An 18,386-nucleotide genomic window follows, 5' to 3' on the forward strand; every position below is an offset into this window, starting at 1 on the left:
CCTTTCTCCTCTTGAAGGGGGCTTGTTGAACAAGTACTTAGATTACATCTTCTCCTACTGCATGTTAAGATTCACTCACTGCCTCTTCTCCATGTGTAGACAGAATGTAGAATCATTCCCTCACAAATATGTCCTTGCCTTTGACTTTGCATTTTATTCAGTCCTCTCTCATCTTTTTATTTTATTTTATTTTATTTTATTTTATTTTATTTATTTATTTGACAGACAGAGATCACAAGTAGGCAGAGAGGCAGGCAGAGGGGGCAGGGGAGAGCAGAAGCAGGTTCCCTGCTGAGCAGGACCCTGAGATCACGACCTGAGCTGAAGGCAGAGGTTTAACCCACGGAGCCACTCAGGTGCCCCAATCCTCTCTCATCTTAAAAATCAAGTCAAACCATTATCAACTGGCCCACCAATCAATCAAACAACAAGAAAACTTTAGATTTCGTCTTCATACCTGTGACGGTCTGGGTTATGTGCAGACTTGCTTAGCTGTAGCAGGAAGTTACCGAATAGGACTTGAGGCCTGTTGTGATAGGACTGTGTAGAGGCGACCGGCAGTTCTAGTCGGCTGACTATGTGAGGGGCTTGTTGTCAGCGTTTGCAGGCCGGCGTGCCTAATCTCTCCAGCTGAAAGGCCTTAAAATCTTTCAAGAGTTTGGGTTCCAAAATGAAGAAGAAACACCACCTGTGGACTGGGGTGTCTGCTTTCTGCCCAAGTTTCCAGTCTGCCCTGATACAATCCAAGTGTCTAAAAAGATTTAAATACTTGTTGAATCCATTCTTTAAAATTGGTTCCTATCCCCATCATTCCCCGGAAACAGCCTGCAGGAGTTATAATTAACCTTGTTTTGCCAAACACGTTTTTTTCCTTCTTTCTGGAGAGGCTTCATTTTTAACCATTACTTATTCTTGCTCTTTTGAAACTGCTTTAAATTGTGAAAAACACGATACACAAAAGAATGTGCGGTTTAAATAATAATTGCTATGCAAATTTACATATAATCACCACACAGATTAAGAAATAGGACGTTGCTAATGTCTTAGAAATCCTGTAAGCACTCTTCCCTAATGACATCTGCTTTATCCCTCTAGGAGGCAAGCTATTCTTCCTTTTGTGTTATTCAATCCTTTAATTTCCTTTTCATGCTTCTTAGAATCACAATTTTTTTCGGTAGCATATTACTTTTTCTTCGTGTATTTGTGAAAATCATTCATACTGATAAGTAGAGTTCTCGTTTATTCATTTTTACCGTCTTGCATTATTCTGTTGCATCACTGCACCACAAAATATCCATGTCATTGTTGGTGGATTGGGGGGCTGTTTTGAGTTGGGGGCTATAATGAATGATACTGCTGTAAGTACACTTAAAAGGAAGATACTCAAAATGCGTAGTGGTATATACGGCAACATCGCACACCAATCACAAGTTGTCAACCTAGCTGAAGGGAAGCTGCACCGACCAGAAACAAATCTCTCTGCGATGCTGTACCAGTGTGTAGAGGCTAAATAACCACTCACACTTGGAAATGTCTTCTGACCTAGAAATTCAAGAATTTTTCTGATGTGTGGATCTAGGAGTGCAATTATTGACCAGTAAGGTATGGAAATCTTCAACACACAAGGTAATTTCTATTGTTGTTGTTGTTCTTTTAATTTTATTTATTTATTTAACAGAGAGAGACACAGCAAGAGAGAGAGAACACAAGCAGGGGGAGTGGGAGAGAAGCAGTCTTCCCGCTGAGCAGGGAGCCCTAGTACGGCTCGATCCTCCTGGGATCATGACCTGAGCTCAAGGCAGATGCTTAACAACTGAGCCACCCAGGTGCCCCAGTTTCTAGCCATTTTTAAAATGGTTGTGACATTTTGTACTTACACCATTTTATACTTAATGAGAATTCCATTTCCAACATTTGGCTTCTTTAGACTAGATTTTTCCTTCTGTACGTGCATAATATACCACTGTAATTTAAATGGAATTATCTTGGAAACGAATGAGGTTGGGCATCTCTGTTTGTTTTGTAACCATTTGGATTTCTTCTCATCTAAAGTACCTGTTGATGTGTTTTTCCTGTATTTCTATTATGCTGCCTTTCTTTTACCTTGGATTTGTGTTATGTATTTTTGACGCTAGTCTTTTTTTTTTTTTTTATCAAATATCTTTTCTAATTTTTTGATTTTCCTTGTCACTTTTTTTTTTTTTACAGTGTCTGAGGAACAGAAATCTTTATTTTCATATAGTAGTATTTACCTAGTTTTCCTTCCGGATAACGTGTCTTTTTTACAAAATCTTTTCCTCTCCCAAGTTTATGAAGTTATTGTTCCATATTACCCTCTATAGGTTTTATAAATTTGTCTTTCATAGTTAAGTCTTTAAATTATATGGATTTTTATCTTAGTGAATTGTGACAAGGTCCAGTATCATTTTTTTTTTTCGAGTGGCAACTGAATTAACTCAGACTATTTAATTGCAAGTTCATGGTTTTTTGCAGACCTGCTTTACCTCCTCTGTTGTATATATGTCCATTTAAGGCCCATTTTGTTCCATTGTCCCATTTATTCTGCATCAGCACTATATTAATAATTTCTGTATCTTTATAGTACATCTTAGTACCTGCTAGAAAGTATTATTGTATCTCGTTCTTGCTTCTCAGTGTGCTCTTCCTTGGCCTTTGTGTGCTTCAATGTAAATTTTATAATTGGCTCTTCGATTCCTCTCGCATTTAAAAAATTTAATTGCATTGCGGGGCGCCTGGGTGGCTCAGTGGGTTAGGGCCTCTGCCTTCAGCTTGGGTCATGATCCTAGGGTCCTGGGATCAAGCCCCCGCATTGGGCTCTCTGCTCGGCAGGGGGCCTGCTTCCCTTCCTCTGTCTCTCTACCTGCTTCTGCCTGCTTGTTATCTCTGTCTGCAAATAAATAAATAAAAATCTTTAAAAAAAATTTAATTGCATTGAATCAATGGATTTATGATTTGGGAAGAATTACATGTCACTAGTATTTTCAGTTTTTCAATCAATGAAGGTTTATTCAGTTCTTATTTAATATCTTAATAAAATTTTATTTTTTTTTGTAGAGGTCTTCAACATCCTTAATTTATTGTTAGGTGTTTGATACTTTTGATGCCAGTAAAAATCATTCCTTGAAATTTTCATTTTCTGATGATTTCTTGTTCACAGTCAGAGAAGAAATTCATAATAAGTAGTTTTTATAATTAATAAACTTGACAAATTCTCTTACATACTTTAAAAACAAATTGTTGATTATTTTGGATTTTCTACACACAAAGATGTATAATCTACAAATAATTATAGTTCTTTTCTACTTTCCCACTTCTTACACCTTTACTTGTCTTTTTCTTCTTTCGCTTTGACACAATGGCTAGCAACTCTAGTAAAAGTATTGAAGAAAATGGTGACAATAGGCATACTTGCTTTGTTTCCGGTCTCCAAGGAAGAGTCTTCTATCCTTTCACCAGCAGAGTTTTTCTTGTTTGTTTGTTTTTGGTAGATAACATTCAGCAGATTTAAAAAGTACTCCTCCATTCCAAGAATGCTATAAACTTTTTATTATGAGCGGATTTTGAATTTTATCAATATTACCCAGTACCTTATGATTTTTGTACTTTAGTATATTAATGTACTAGATTTCATTAATTCATCTTCTAACATTGAAACAATCTTGTGTACCTGGGATAATTCAACTTGGTCATGAGTCTTATCACTTTAATACATTTCCAGATCTTTGGATCTTAGCATATACATTACTTTTTTCCTACCTGAGAATGGTAACTTGGCCTTTTTTCTCCTTTGTCGCAGATTTGTTAATTTTATTGCACTTTTCTTCAAAGAATCAAATTGCTGGAAGGTCATTTTTTAGTGAGTAACCCATGGAAATAATTCTTAATTCTTACAAATAATAAAATAAAAATATGATATAAAATAAAATTAAAACATGAAACTTTAAAAATAAAATTTTAATTTATTTGGAATTGTCATTTAAACAGAGGTAAAAGATTTCAACATTTTTGCCATCATAATTTTATTATTATGTTTTGATAGAAAACTATTTTGGTTCAATATCCTATCAAGGCTTTAAACTATAGATGTGGGGACTTTTCAGCTCTTAAAGCCTAGATAATCAATAGTCAAATAATTAATCATTACTTAATTACAACCTTTTAGATCTGACATTTTCTTCAAAAAATGTTCCAAGATATGTTTTACCTAAGAATGCTATTAAAAGTTTGTCACATTAGATAATATACTTGATGCTACACTTGATCTTAGCCAAAAGGCAAAAAGCAATACTATATAAGATAAAAGTTGATCAAGTAGTATCAATGCATTCTTAAATTTAGTTATTTTTAAGGAGATAAATAGAAAAATATAAATTCGAGTTAAATAAATCTCCTATATTATTTTAAGGTTGAGGAAATGATATATAACTTTCTTGCCAAGGAGAAGTTATCAAAGAATATAGGAAACATATAAGTTCACTCAAAGATGTCCCAAACTCATTAAGAAAGGTAAATTTGAGCATTAATAGGAATAATGATTTCAATGAATTAAATCATAAAATTTTGAATCACTGAATTCTTCTCCTGAAACCAATATTACACGTGTTAAATAAAAACTTGAAATAGAAAAAAAGAAAAAAAAAAACAAAAAAACAAACCAACGCCAAAACACAAACAAAACATTTCAAATTTGTTTTCATCCTTGAGTTAGCATGATAATAAAAAAGATTATTGGCCATTTTTGGAAGAGGATAGGGAACCATTTCTTATTTTAGAAAATGGTAAGTAAGGAAAACTGTCCAACCTTTTCTGCCTTTATCCTAACTTTCCTACACAAACCACACTGCCAGGTAATCAAATATTGGTTGAGGAGAAGTTTATCTTTTTAAAAGTATTCCAAGAAGAAATGATGACTGAATTAGAGTATAACCATTCTGTAACATTAGTTAATTAATGGATCTATACTTGCCATTGCGCACCAGTAGCTGTAAACAGGACAAAATGAAAGACAGCCAGACATTATATACCTCCCTTGAACACGAATCAGGTCAGATCTGTAGGGCAAAAGACCAAGTTACAGGTAATAAAAAGACAGAGGAATTTGTTAATTGCACTGTGAGTATGCAATCAGCAAAAACCCATTTTGGTAAAAGGACCAGGTTTCTTCAAAAAGTAAGATTCCCTGAAAAAGAAAGTGGGGAGGAGACGATGTAGATTAAAAGAAGCTTAGAAAACATTTTAAAAAGAGAACAGGAAAACCACGCAAGTATTCTTGCGGATGTCAGTGATAACCCAGGAAGTAATTTTCATAAATACCAGGAAGGTGGTTGCATTTAGGGTTGGGAGGGTGTTGGGAAAGAGAGGGGTAAAATGGAGGTCTTATGAGATGACTGGCAAAGTTTAATTTCTTGACCTGGGTGGTGGTGATAAGAGTGTCTGACATATAATAGTTTATTAAGCTATACATTTATAGATTTTTTGTTTTCTGTGCTGTGTTTAAAATTTATTTTTTAAACTGGGTGAATAAATGTATTTGTGATACAATTTTCAGAGAAGATGTTATGAAAAGTTCAATTTCTGTAATAAATATCAATTTATCAAGTGGGTAAACACAAGAAGTCCAAGTTGACATTTTCAATATTTATTAGGAAGGCTGAGGCAACAGCCTTTTTATACAGCACAGTCTGCATAAGCTATCAAGATACATCTTGTATACAATCACAAAACCAAGACATATTTTTACATAGAGTAAAACTCAAGACAGATTTACAAGCATTTTTAATACAATTCTCATGTATTTCAATTCAATTTCTACAACCTTTAACCCAAGAGTTTGTATTTGTTTGTTAGCTTTTCCAGAGAGATTTGGGTAGAACAGAAAAGAACACATTAGCAAATCACCAACATGGCATGCAACATGTAGTTAGAAACAAGACATATTTCCAAGTACTTTATTTTTTATTTTGAAATCAATTTTATTAGATTTTTATTTTTTCAGACAAGGTTTTTTTTTTTTCCCATTAATATCAGATGTGTTTTTGTTAGGATATTAGCACACACATTAATCAGTAGTGGGAGCACCTGAGCACATCACCAACAAATATACAGACACAATCAAACGATAATCATATTCACATGCTGAATGCCAAATGAAATTAATATTTCAACTTTGTCTATTTTACCAAATGTATAGTTATGTACAGGGTAACCACTTAAGAAAATGCTCTCGATCTACAGATCAGATAAGGAATCATTTGATTAAATGATTTTGACTTAATGGGTACCTTTAATCATGACAACAACATGGCACATACAGAAAACATCAATGTGTCATATTCAATGAGAATATCTGTTTCACTCATTCATTTTTGTATCACATCGAAGGCAAGTAGTTATTAAAGAGACAGCTCATAATGATTCGTCGAGCTTTCTTTCACTTCCATGTCAAGCTCAAAAAGACGGAAACTCACTCTGTCACGTGGAGAGTTATAAACATATATATATATAGCTGTAGTTGGCTGCTTTTGGAATATTAGACATTATAGCAATGAAAATAAGCTTTTAAAAATATCATTAGTTATGATTTAAATAAAGTAAAAAAATACTATAAACATCTTTATGATATCTTAATGAAATGAAACATCAATCAATTAATTTCTAATAAATTGGGCACAATATAGTTTAGAATTTTATTTTACTTCACATGACCACCGACCTATTGTCACTACCACTATCAACACTACCGTCACAACCATTCCTAGTAAGTATCAATATCAGCTGGTTACCAGCTATAATAGTCCCACAATATGACTATTTTAATGTGTGTGATCCACAAAACTAATTCCACTGATATGCTGAAAATATGCATTTATTTGTATGATTAGTTACAATAGGGGCACATTAAGGAACAAAGACAATCACTGCTCCTTAGTCTTGGATACTGTTCTTTTCAACAGAAATGGTAAAGAAAGAGTTCAGAGTCACCAAAAATCTTCTTAACCTTAAGTAAAAACAGAGGGAAACACCAACTTCTCATTTATACCATTACCTATGTCTGTAATGACCATTCTACAAATCCCTGTCTTTTGTAAAAATTCACTCTGTGCTTTTGCTTCTACAGCCAGAAGTTTCTTTAGGACCGCATTTTGAACCAAGAAGCAACTCCAGTTTCTGATGACTCAATGAAGTCGTGGGGAGAAATTAAGATGCTTTTTGAGATACAGGTGTTGGAATTGGACTGATCACATATTATTTAGAGATTACAAACTTTGTCACCGGTAGTATTAAGAAAAAAATTGATTCCAAAAAAAAAATAAAAGAAATGAAAAAGTGGAAAATTATGTGCTGTGATACATACAAAAAAGTAAAAAACACCAAGAGCCCTATTCGCAATTAAAAAAGAAACAGCTTTGTTGTAAGAAGGGTCATCAACATCATCCAGAAGAAATGCATTTGTTCGAGGATCAGTGTTGCATAGAATAATTCCCGTACAACTTAGGATTTTGGTCAGCTGCAAACTTGGCACACTGTGGCAGGATCTTATGCTCTCTGAAAGGGGATGCTGGTGCACAAAAATGAAGCCCTGTCATTAGCTCTCGTGATTGACCTGGCCCCATCACTGGTTCCTCGGAACAAAGGGGCACCTAGAATGAAGAGACTCCTACCCTTTCAGGTCAAATAGCTACCAAGGGATGATCTGTGTTTTGGTGGCACCTCATTTGTGTTACTGTAAAAGAAAATGCAACTAGAATGAAGTCAAACCTACTGTTCATACCTCTCATGCATGCCTCTGGATGTGCATGACTGCAGAAGAGGGTCTGTGGTGAGCCAGGGTTTCCTTTGAAGGGTGAATAGCAGAACTTTTTATGTCATAAAGAGATCTTCCCGAATCCTTCCCTTCCCCAATGATGAGTGATATTACAAGCTCCCTAAAGTGCTCACTTCTGCTGGAAATATCCATAGCAACCATCAGCAGATCTAGTTGTCTCTAAAAATAAAATCCTAGCAGAATCAAGTCTTCAGCGATCCCTTCCCTGCATGCTTGTTGTAGAGCTGGATCAGTGGTAAATGACACTGCATTATCAGGGAGGACAGGTTAAAAAAAATAATAATAAAAAGAGAGAGAAAAAGGGACTGTTTTCTCCCTCGGATTGGGGAAGAGTGAATTTGTATGTTTTTAGGAATGTAATAAAGATATATAGCCTGGAACTTATTAGAAATTGTTTTATTTTCAGTGTTTTACATTTAATCGATTCCTTTCAAATTTAAAGCATGTTTTTCTTTAAAAGTGAGAAAATTCCATATCCAATGTATTTGGAGATGATTTCTCGAAATCCACTAAAACCTCACCTTTGAATGAAGAAGCAGCTTTCAAACTCAGAATGCTCTGAGAAGCAATTTCTTTTAAGGTAGGATATGGGAAGAGTATAAGATTGGTACAATTCATTTCATTGATAATAACCCAATTTGCAAATTATTTTGATTTAATTTTTCACCTTTTCTCAGGTTCAAATTTATATTTTAAAGAAAAACCAATAGTTTTGGACTGAATACACTTCTTTTATCCAAGTCAATGCTTACCATCGGTGTGGAGGATGCTTTTGCATATGAAATTTGAAGAAATAAAGAGCTGCATAATAATTATTCCTCACTTTATGTATAAAACTATATTGAAAATGTGCTTTCTTTTTTTCCTTACAGTTCACTTGGTTTGATCATCCCAACATCCCATTAGGAAGGCCAGGAATAGGTAATTATTTTTATCCTACAAATAAGAAACTGGGAAAAAGTGACTTTAAGTGACATGTGTAAGGGGATACAGTCAGTGGCAGGACCAAGGCAGAAGCCAGGCTTTTCATCCCAGCCGAGTGCATTTCCTACAACTCCAATCTACTTCCTTTGTCTATACTACGGTTGATGTAGAAGAGGATGCTGTATTTTAATGACCTGGACATTGGTCCCTTTATTCTATACTAATAAAATAGCTCAAGTTATATTTTAATCTCAATATAAATGTTGACTTTCACTTATTTTCCCAATATTGATGAACTTGATCACCACGATACAGTCACTAATGGAGAAAAATGGAGCACTGGGAGGAACTTGAGTTTGGTGTTAGGGTTTTCATCGTACAATCAGTGTGCTAAGGACAAAAAAAAGCATCATGGAAGAGCAGGAAATGACGCCAAGTTAATTAATCCATGTCACAGATTAATATGATTTGTTTGCCAGAGGAAGAATTTTCTCTTTCAATTTCAAAGGAAATATGTGGAATAACATTTATTTGCAATTCCACAAAGAAAAACTGTTCAGGCTTCCTGGAACATACCATTTTAATCTATGTTCTTTGGTATGTACATTGAAAATGTATTGGCTTAATGGTCAGTTAAGGAGATTTTGATGTCTTCAACCAAGGTTCCAATATTTCTGTGGGGCAACATTCAGTGTGAGCCAATCATGGCCTTATTTCTAGATAAATGTAATTCCATTTCCACTTAGTATTATCTTCCCTCTACATCATTTTGAATAATACAAATGTGCTTTTACAACATGAATTCCAATGTTGGTATTGTTCCCGCTTATAACATTTAGACAGAGAGAAAATCTAAAAGCCATAATTTCTCCATCTCCAGTACCCTTTCCCTCTGAACACAACCAACTCACTTCTAGTCTTGAATGCATACTGTAGCTGTATCCTATGTCAGAATCTAAAAACAGTAAGTCATCTGAGAAAATAAGATGAAGCAAGATCTTTAGACTTCTGAAAACTGAGATTTGTTACATCAGTTCTTTCCCTTCCAGGTTTCTTTTGCATAAATGATGAACTTTGTCTTGCATCAGGAACCATATTAATATTCGAGCAGCTGCCCGTAGCTATAGTTCAACTCTGCTCAAAGATTTGTGCCTTAAGTAATCAAAATAGCTCTCACTCTTTTCTCTTTTTCTTGAAGCAATCCAAGGACTCAAAGCTCTTTTTGGGGGGTCTCCAATATGTGAACTTTTTGAGTTTTCTTTCTGTGTTCCACAACAAAATATTCACAAAGCTTTAAGTATGTGTTTGCCTGTGGCTCCTCCTCTCACGTTTAGCCCTAAAAACACTGTAGAATCGTATCCAACTCTAGTCTTGATTTGAAATTATTTAGAGCAGTTTCTATACCCTGAGCAGACACATTTCTTCAATGGGTTTGAGTAGGACTGACCAAAAGTTTGTGCCAGTTGACTATTCTTTTTCTGAGATCCACTTTGTCAAGCCAGATACAGGCTTCGCCAATCAAGGTCTTTTTCATAAACTTCCCTCCATTAGAGAAAAGTAAAATCTAGAAAAAATAGCCAAAATTATATATACTTGCATATATTTTTCAGTCTTTTTAAAGGACATTTGATCGTCAAAGATACAACACAAACAAGAAAGGGTGAGGGGAAGTAGCAGCTATATGTGTAAGAGAACTAATCCTCATGATGTCCTCAAAAGATGTGCAGAATATTAATTAATTCACACCAGCCTTTCCCAAAGGAAAAGACACAACCTGGAGGAGATGAGAATTTTAGATGACATGCATTAACAGCTCAGTCTGACTACATTTATGCTTACATGAATTTGGAAATTAGGAAAGTTTCTCAAAACAATTTTGCTAGGAACATTTTCTGCTAGTTTCTGAAATATTAACTCAAATACAAAATAATTATTTGAGTACAGAATAAATAAGAGCTCACGAGGCAGATAAAATGCAACATTAATTTTATTTAACATTCATTTACTGGTGATTTTACTATGGTATGCTCTTCCAAGATGATTTGTCGTATGTAGAACTTAACGTTAGCTGAACTGCCATAGGATTTCAGATTCAAGACATTTTTTTTTACTCTTAAAGAGGAGTTGAAAGGAAGATGGAGAGCATTAGTGGTGCTAACCATAAATCCTTCACAATTCTCTCTTGTTCTCTCTGTTTTCATAATCTCCTTTAAAGAATTCATCTTCCTTCTTGGTTAAAACCTTACTTTTATGCTTCTGACTTCAAAATCTGCATTTCTAGTTATGACTATCTTTTCTGGCCTCTGGTTTTGGGATTTCAGATGACAAGGTAGGTTTTCACTTGGATCCTGCTTTCTCATCAAATGTATCACCTTTCAAACAAATGTGTGATCATTCTCCCTCAAGGTCCCCTCTCCAACTACTTAATCTCTGTGGATGACACAGTTGTTCATACAGACTCCAAGGTATCCTTTACTTTTATTATTATTATTATTATTATTATTTCTTTCTACTCTAATGTCTGTCAATGCTCTCAACACAGTTTTAGCTTGGTAATATTTCTTATATTTGTCTTTAGTGTCGGCCCTTAAGTGCCAATACCATAGTCTTCTTCTCCCTTTATTTTTTTCATCTTTCCTCCTGCCTCCTTTTCCCTCTTTCATTCCTTGTCCCTACATCTACTGAGGACACAACTCTGCACCAGCCTTGTATGGGGCTGTAGAACAAAGAGCAACAGAAGCCAGGCCTTGCCCTAGAGAAGAAGAAGGTATGGAAGCAGTGACAGGTAAGTATATAAATAATTGTGCAGCATGGATCAAGCTTGACAGCCCAATAGGTTAAGCAAAATGTCATGTGAATAAGGTGTGATGAATTGGACCTGGGGTCCTCAGTAAAGGGCTGAGTTTACACTGAAAGATTGTGGACAGAGGGATGAGTGGGGAGAGATGGAGAATAGTGAAGGGGAAGAAAAATAGGAGCAAAACACTGGAGGCTTAACCTGATTTGCAAAGATTGTGGTGTGGCTGGAGCATAGAATGTGTTGGGAAGTATACAAGGAGATGAGATTAAATCAGTACAATTAGGGCTCACCTTAGAGGAGTATGAATGAGGCCAGATATTGGTGAGTCACTGAAGGGTTTTAATGGAACATACTAGTCAGTGTTGTTATCTATCTACCTATCTGCCTACTGACTTTTAATTCAAGTATACTTCACATGCAGTGTTATATTAGTTTCAGGGGTACAACATCATGATTCGGTAGTTCTATACATTGCTCAGTGCCCTTCACAATCAGTATACCGCCACCCCCTTCACCTATTTCATCTATCCCCCACACCTTCCTAGCCAGTGTTTTTAGAAGATACCTCCTCCAGCAGTGTGATGGAATGAATTAAGAGGGTAAGACACGGATGGCAAGGAGGGTGGGTATACTGCTAAAATGATCTGAGTAACAGAGATGAGGACTCGAAGAAGATTAGTGGCAGTGAGCATGGAAACAAATCTATATAAAATAAACTGCGTGGTCAGAATAGAGAAGACTTGGTAGCTAACTGGATGGGGGAGTGAGCTGTGGGATTCTCAAGGGCCCCCGGAAAGACACCTCTAAGAAGTCATTAACTTGTAAAATATCACAGACTGTAGGATCGGTAAACACATGTTAAATAACTGAATGGAAAACAAATCCTGTACGAACAAAAGTTTTAAAATAGTAGCAGTATAATATAGAGTTACCTGAAGAGAATGGCCAGCAGGACTGAGGCTGAATCTAAAAGTTTCATTGAACGAAGGCTCTCTATCATGTCGGCATACTCTCGTTTTTTTCTTGATCACCTTTTTTTGGGTAGAGATGTTCATCACATATATTTTTACATATAAATCTGAAAATAAGAATTCAGCTTGTGAAGTGTCCATGACTCATACAATTTTCTATTGAAAGAATTACAATTGTACACTGGGAGCTCTCCTATATTTTACACAAAGCCAGCAGATTGTGCTTGATTTGTTTCAGACAACATAAAGTGATTAAAAGATACACCAATTTTCTTAGCAATTCGTTTTTCCTGTTGCATGGTAAATACATTACTTTAAGTTTATGTGTTGAGAAATTCAGCCAAAAAAGTAGTAAAATATCAACTTGTTCTGTAGAAGAGAAATTCTTTTTTTTTATTTTTAAGATTTTCTTTATTTATTTGTGAGACAGAAGGAATGAGCAGTGGGGAAGCACAGAAAGAGAGGGAGAGCGAGAGAGAGAGAGAGAGAGAAAGCAGACCCGCTACTGAGCAGGTAGCCTGACAGAGGGCTCGATCCCAGCACCTGGAGCTTCTGAGCCGAAGGTTTAACCAACTGAGCCATCCAGGTGCCCCAGAAATGAATTATTATTTTCCATTTTTCAGATATATCTGGTGTACAGCCTAAATTTTACTCTACATTTTCCAGATTATTTAGGAAATATTCCTACAGACTTCCTAGATATATGACACAGCTCATTATCATGAAATTAGATACCTGGTAAGTGATCCGGAGATTTAAATTTATAGGTGATATTTCTGCACTGGAGAATCTCAACTATTAGTTGTTCACCATCCGTCTTCATTTCCTTCTTCAATGCAATCTTGATTTCTCCCATTACCTGAGTTTTGACTGAAAGAATTTAATAAAAGTGTTAAGGAATATGAAATAGCTATTAAATGTTTAATTCAATAATCCATTCATACATTCATTTATTGTTTATCAAGTGCTGAACACCTTACTGTATCCTGTGGATACACAAATGAATAAAATACAGTGAGCCCATAAGAGGTGTAAGATCTCTTGGGGAGACTGATGAATTACACACTTTCAGCAAAGTGTCTTAATATAATGACAGGCTAGTAAACAGGGAGGTATGGAAGAAATTTGAGTCAACAAATAATATTTAACTGTAGATTATTAGGTAAAAAGAGGAGACTACAAGAAGACAGATATCCATAAAAATAATATAATTTTAATATAATCTATAGAAAATCAGTCATGTGAAATACAGGAGTTATTTGCTAACAATTTTTCATTACCAGGTTTGCACAGGAACATTTGCTATCACAACTAAATGTCATTATATGTTCTTCCTACTTCCTTTCTTTTCCTTTATAAAAGAAATAGCCAACGAGAATATAGTAATGAAATTACGCAAGGGAAAATACCATGCGTGACTAAAATGAATCCAATGTATTTCTTTCAAGAGTTTATCTTGGCTCTTTGTATCACTGAAGAAGATATTCATGCCCGGTCATGTTCTTTAATGATTTCCCCCCTTCCTCTGTCAATTCATATATGCACCCACTTCCCCAGTCGCCAACAGGTATTTTATTTCCTATCCTATCCAGATAAGCACTCTGTTAGGAAAAATGATTATAACGGTGAGCCAAGACACACATGCCTATCAGTTTTACAGCGTGTCCACCTAGCTGTGGGAAGAAAGACTTAACGATCATTTTCAGCAATAAATGTAAAATTAGAAAATGCAGAAAGGTAATGAAATACAAGAGCATGGTTCCAAGAGAGCCTGCAGAAGTACTGCTTGAGCTGAAACCAGAAAGATGAGGAAGAGTTAACTAGTTGAAATAGATTAGGAACATGCTGCAGAGAGGGAACGTGTGCTCACAGGAGGGAACATTATGGGACTGAGGAACTAAGTGTATGTTCATGTGTTTATAACATATTATTAATTGGTACCATTGGTACCATGTTAAGAATTTGGTTCCTATATTAGGACAGGAGGAACCTATCGAAGGTTTTTAAGTTTGGATATAGATCACTTGTTCTCAGACATCTTGGTTTCAGACTTCTTTTACACTCTTAAAAAAGTGCAGGGTCCTCAAAGAACAATTGTGTGCATTATAGCTATCAACATTAGAAATTTAATATTTCTTTTAAAAAATATATATATATATTTATTTATTTATTTGACAGTTGTATTCTGACAGTTTTAAGAATAAAACTCAAAATAGGTGGATGCAGAGGGAGAGAAAGGGGAAAGTAGAGTGAGATTTTTATATAGGTAACAGGTACATAACAAAGGATGCAACTTAAAATTGGCAAACCAGATGGTAAATGGTGAAGTAAGAACAAGAATTATAAGTGGTATATATAAATAAATATATAAGTAAAAAGGAAATAATTCAAGCAAAGATACACATCTTAATTATGGAATTCTTTTTCAAATTAAAGACACCAAATTGAAAAAGAAATATAATAAATATACACAATAATTATAAAACAAAACACAGAGTTGCTATCAAACGTATCGATCATATCCATAAACATAATTAGGTTTGGCTAGCCTATTTTAAAAAAGACTTTCAGACTGGCTCATAAAGCAACTTAACTCTATGATAAAATTTAGTTTTGGTTCAAATAGTGAAAAATACATCAACCAAAAGCATACCAGGTATATGGAAATGATAAGAGAGTAAGTGTTGAACTGTTATTATCAGACAATTTGATTTAGGGCACAATTCAGTAAATAAGACAAAAAGGGGCATTTGATCAAGCTAAGGATAAATAATTCCTGATGAAGATACAACAATTATGAGATGTATGTACTACTTAAATAAGACTGAAACTACAACATGACGTATGAAAGTTGTAAGGAGATGTGTGAGAATAATAGTAAAAGACTTCTATACAACACTTAAAATACAAGACAGGCCACGTAGACCAAAAGAAGCAAAGACATAGAATATTGAGACATTATAGTCAGGAAAGCATATCTCATGTCCATTTATTAAATATCACACCCTGATAATAAGGAATATATATTTTTTCTCAATTATATATGGAACATTCCCAACATTGATCACATACCGAGTTACAAAGGAGATATCAGTAAGTTCTATAAAAGGAAGGTGTTATAAACATTGATCACATACAAAAAGCCTTCCATTGAATAATTCTTGGGTGAATGGCAAAAATACAATGAGAAAGGACAAGAGTTCTGAAAAATAATGATAATGAAAATAACTCCGTGTCAGAGTCTATGAGGGTTAAAGTAATGTTGAGAGGAAAATGTCAACTTTAAGATTGGCAACCCTGGCTCATCACTCAGAAGATCTGAGAGTTTTGGTAGAATCAGGAAAAACGTCCTAGGCTCATTTCCTGGAGCTCTAAGGTGAAGTAAGTGAAAAACCCAAAGCAGTGACTATCTTCTCCTGGGAATAAGACATATCTTGGCTTGGTGGAGTGAACGCCAGCATTAAAAACCACATTTAATCAAATGCAAAAGGTAGGGCAAAATCTCATCAACCAGGCCAGCAAATTTGTAGGTGAATCAGCACCCTGCCTTTCCTCCAAAGCCATACAGAAGTGGAAAGAACACCATCTCTCAAACCCACACCTGGGATGGAGGGGAAAAAGAGGATTCTCACTATACAGGTAAGGAAGGAGCCATGGAAAATTCACTCCCACTATTCAATAGAAGTTGTGGACAGAACTGAAGACATTAATGAGTGTGCAGGAATAAAAACAGCAGGACGGATCTTTTTCTCTGGGAGAAATTCACTTTTATAGGTCATATTCCTCTTTTCCAGCCCTTAAAACCCCACACGCTAAGCATGTGGTATTTGTTGCTGTTTTCCACCGTCTCCTATGGGACAAAAGGTAGAATTAAGCTTGCTAATTACAGTGCTCAAATCATCACATTGCCTGCTTCTTTCTTGGAAGGTTAAATTCACGCTCTTCACAGTATGGCACTTGTGAAGTTCTTGGTAATTTTCTCCTGTTGGAAGACTGTTCCAGCTTGCTCTTTAATGTTTCTATTAAAGGAAGAAATGGACATGCCCGCTGAGACCACGTTAACTGTGAGTCATCGCTGTCCATCACGTCTGCCCTTTCACTCGTTCCAAATGCCTTTGTCACCTGGAGCGGCAGCGGGACGGCGGCAGAAACCTCCCGTGCACTGTCGCCACAAGGGGGCAGCAGCTCCAGATCAATAATCAATCTTACGCTGGAGAAGACATTTGTCCTACAACAGGATGCATAACTGCGATTTGAGACTAGAAAGAAGGAGGAAAATAGAAGGGGAAGGGATGAAAGGATGTTGGGAGCGTAGTTCAAAAACGAGATGACAAAAAATAGGGTTACAGTGCCGAAATACAAATATTTGTATTTGTATTTTAAGACTTTCAGTCAATTAGGAACATCATGGAAAAAAGTTGAATAAGATAGAAATCAATACTATTCACAGAGAGTGCAGAAAGACTGAGGATACTATACAAACGAAAACAGAGAAAAGAAGGAAGAAATCAGTGATAGATCCGTGGAACTGAGAAATAGGAGGCAATATAATTGATGACGCAGAAAAAGGAAATTCAAGAGACTAGAAAATCACATTTACTTAAAATATAAAGGTATTTATCTGAAGTAACAGAAGAGTAAACCTACGGATCAAAAGAGTATCCTGTATTCCTGGTAATATTGATTAGGTGATGCACTGATATATCCCCATTTAAGCAACTTCAAAAATATAGAAAACATTTTTAAAGGGACCCGGGGGAAGAAGTCCCCTGAATGAATATAGTGATAGACAAGAAAAAGTAGCTTTTCCACAATATTTAAAAGCCAGGGGCAGAGGAAATAGAGGTTATACTAATAAGAGAAAGGAAGGAAGGAAGGGAGAGAAGGAGGTTAGATGGAGGGAGAAGGGAAGGAGGAAGGAGAGAAGAGAGAAGGAAAATAACTTAATGAAATCAAAGAGGAATGTGGAAGAAAGTGGAAGTGTGCTGATTTCCTTTAAGCAGAGAGTTAATGAAATTTAAAATTGGAATGTGGTACTGAAAATCACAATTGCTCAATTTCCTAATATTTTCCATTCTGCTTCTAGACTTTGGGAGATCTTTTATAAGTGAATAGGGTAAAATATTTATTGAAATTAAACTATTTCACTGTTTTCACCATGACCTATCTCCTTCATTAAATTCAGAAAAAAACAGTACAATCATTTTTTGACAAAGACCATGAATAATTGAGTTCTATTAAAATTGTGTCCTTCTATCTCTTTAGCTGAAGTGCTCCAACAAAATATAACTGTCAAACTGACTTATTTTTATCTTGCACAGCTTTCTTCTTTCACACTCTCTGTGCTTTATTCTCCATTAAGATATGCAGTGCTCTTCTCACTTTTTTCCTCAGAAAAAAAAAAGTGTGTGTGTATGTATGTGTGTGTGTTACATACACACACACAGAGATTATCTTGAAAAACGTGTAAGTCATTTATACACATGCTCTATCTATACCTCCATCTGATTTATATTTTTAGAGAAGAGCATTTTAAGAAAACATGACCATTAACAGAACACAATAATTCTTTCACAACAAGAAATTAGGTCACTATAACCCCCATTTTATAGGTATGAACACAGTGGCTTAGTTGTTTTAAGTAACTTGCCAAATGGCTAAGGGTTTCAGGCAGGACTTTAATCTACATCTTCTGATCTTAAGTCCAGCGCTCTATGCTCTTAAGAAAATGTTTTATTTTCTTACACAGTTTTTATACTTAACTGTGATGAGCACTGAGAAATGTGTGGAATTGTTGAATCATTGTGGTGTACACCCAAAACTAACATAACATTATGTTAACTAT

The 18,386-nt window shown here is 35.3% G+C and overlaps 1 protein-coding gene across 4 annotated transcripts in view; it reads right to left on the reverse strand.

Annotated features, from left to right (window-relative positions):
• Positions 1-5,643: 5,643 nt before the first annotated feature.
• PCLO (piccolo presynaptic cytomatrix protein) overlaps positions 5,644-18,386 on the reverse strand; it is a 409,629-nt gene continuing 396,886 nt past the window's right edge. For all 4 annotated transcript variants that reach the window (XM_059170979.1, XM_059170977.1, XM_059170978.1 and 1 more), the window contains 3 exons: positions 13,277-13,411; positions 12,503-12,648; positions 5,644-10,334 (listed from right to left, as the gene is read on the reverse strand). In XM_059170979.1, the coding sequence (XP_059026962.1) occupies positions 10,194-10,334; positions 12,503-12,648; positions 13,277-13,411 (422 nt within the window). In that variant the 3' untranslated portion in view covers positions 5,644-10,193. The remainder of the gene's footprint in view (positions 10,335-12,502; positions 12,649-13,276; positions 13,412-18,386) is intronic.

This window comes from Mustela lutreola, chromosome 4, assembly GCF_030435805.1.
Source record: "Mustela lutreola isolate mMusLut2 chromosome 4, mMusLut2.pri, whole genome shotgun sequence".
Lineage (NCBI taxonomy): Eukaryota > Metazoa > Chordata > Mammalia > Carnivora > Mustelidae > Mustela > Mustela lutreola.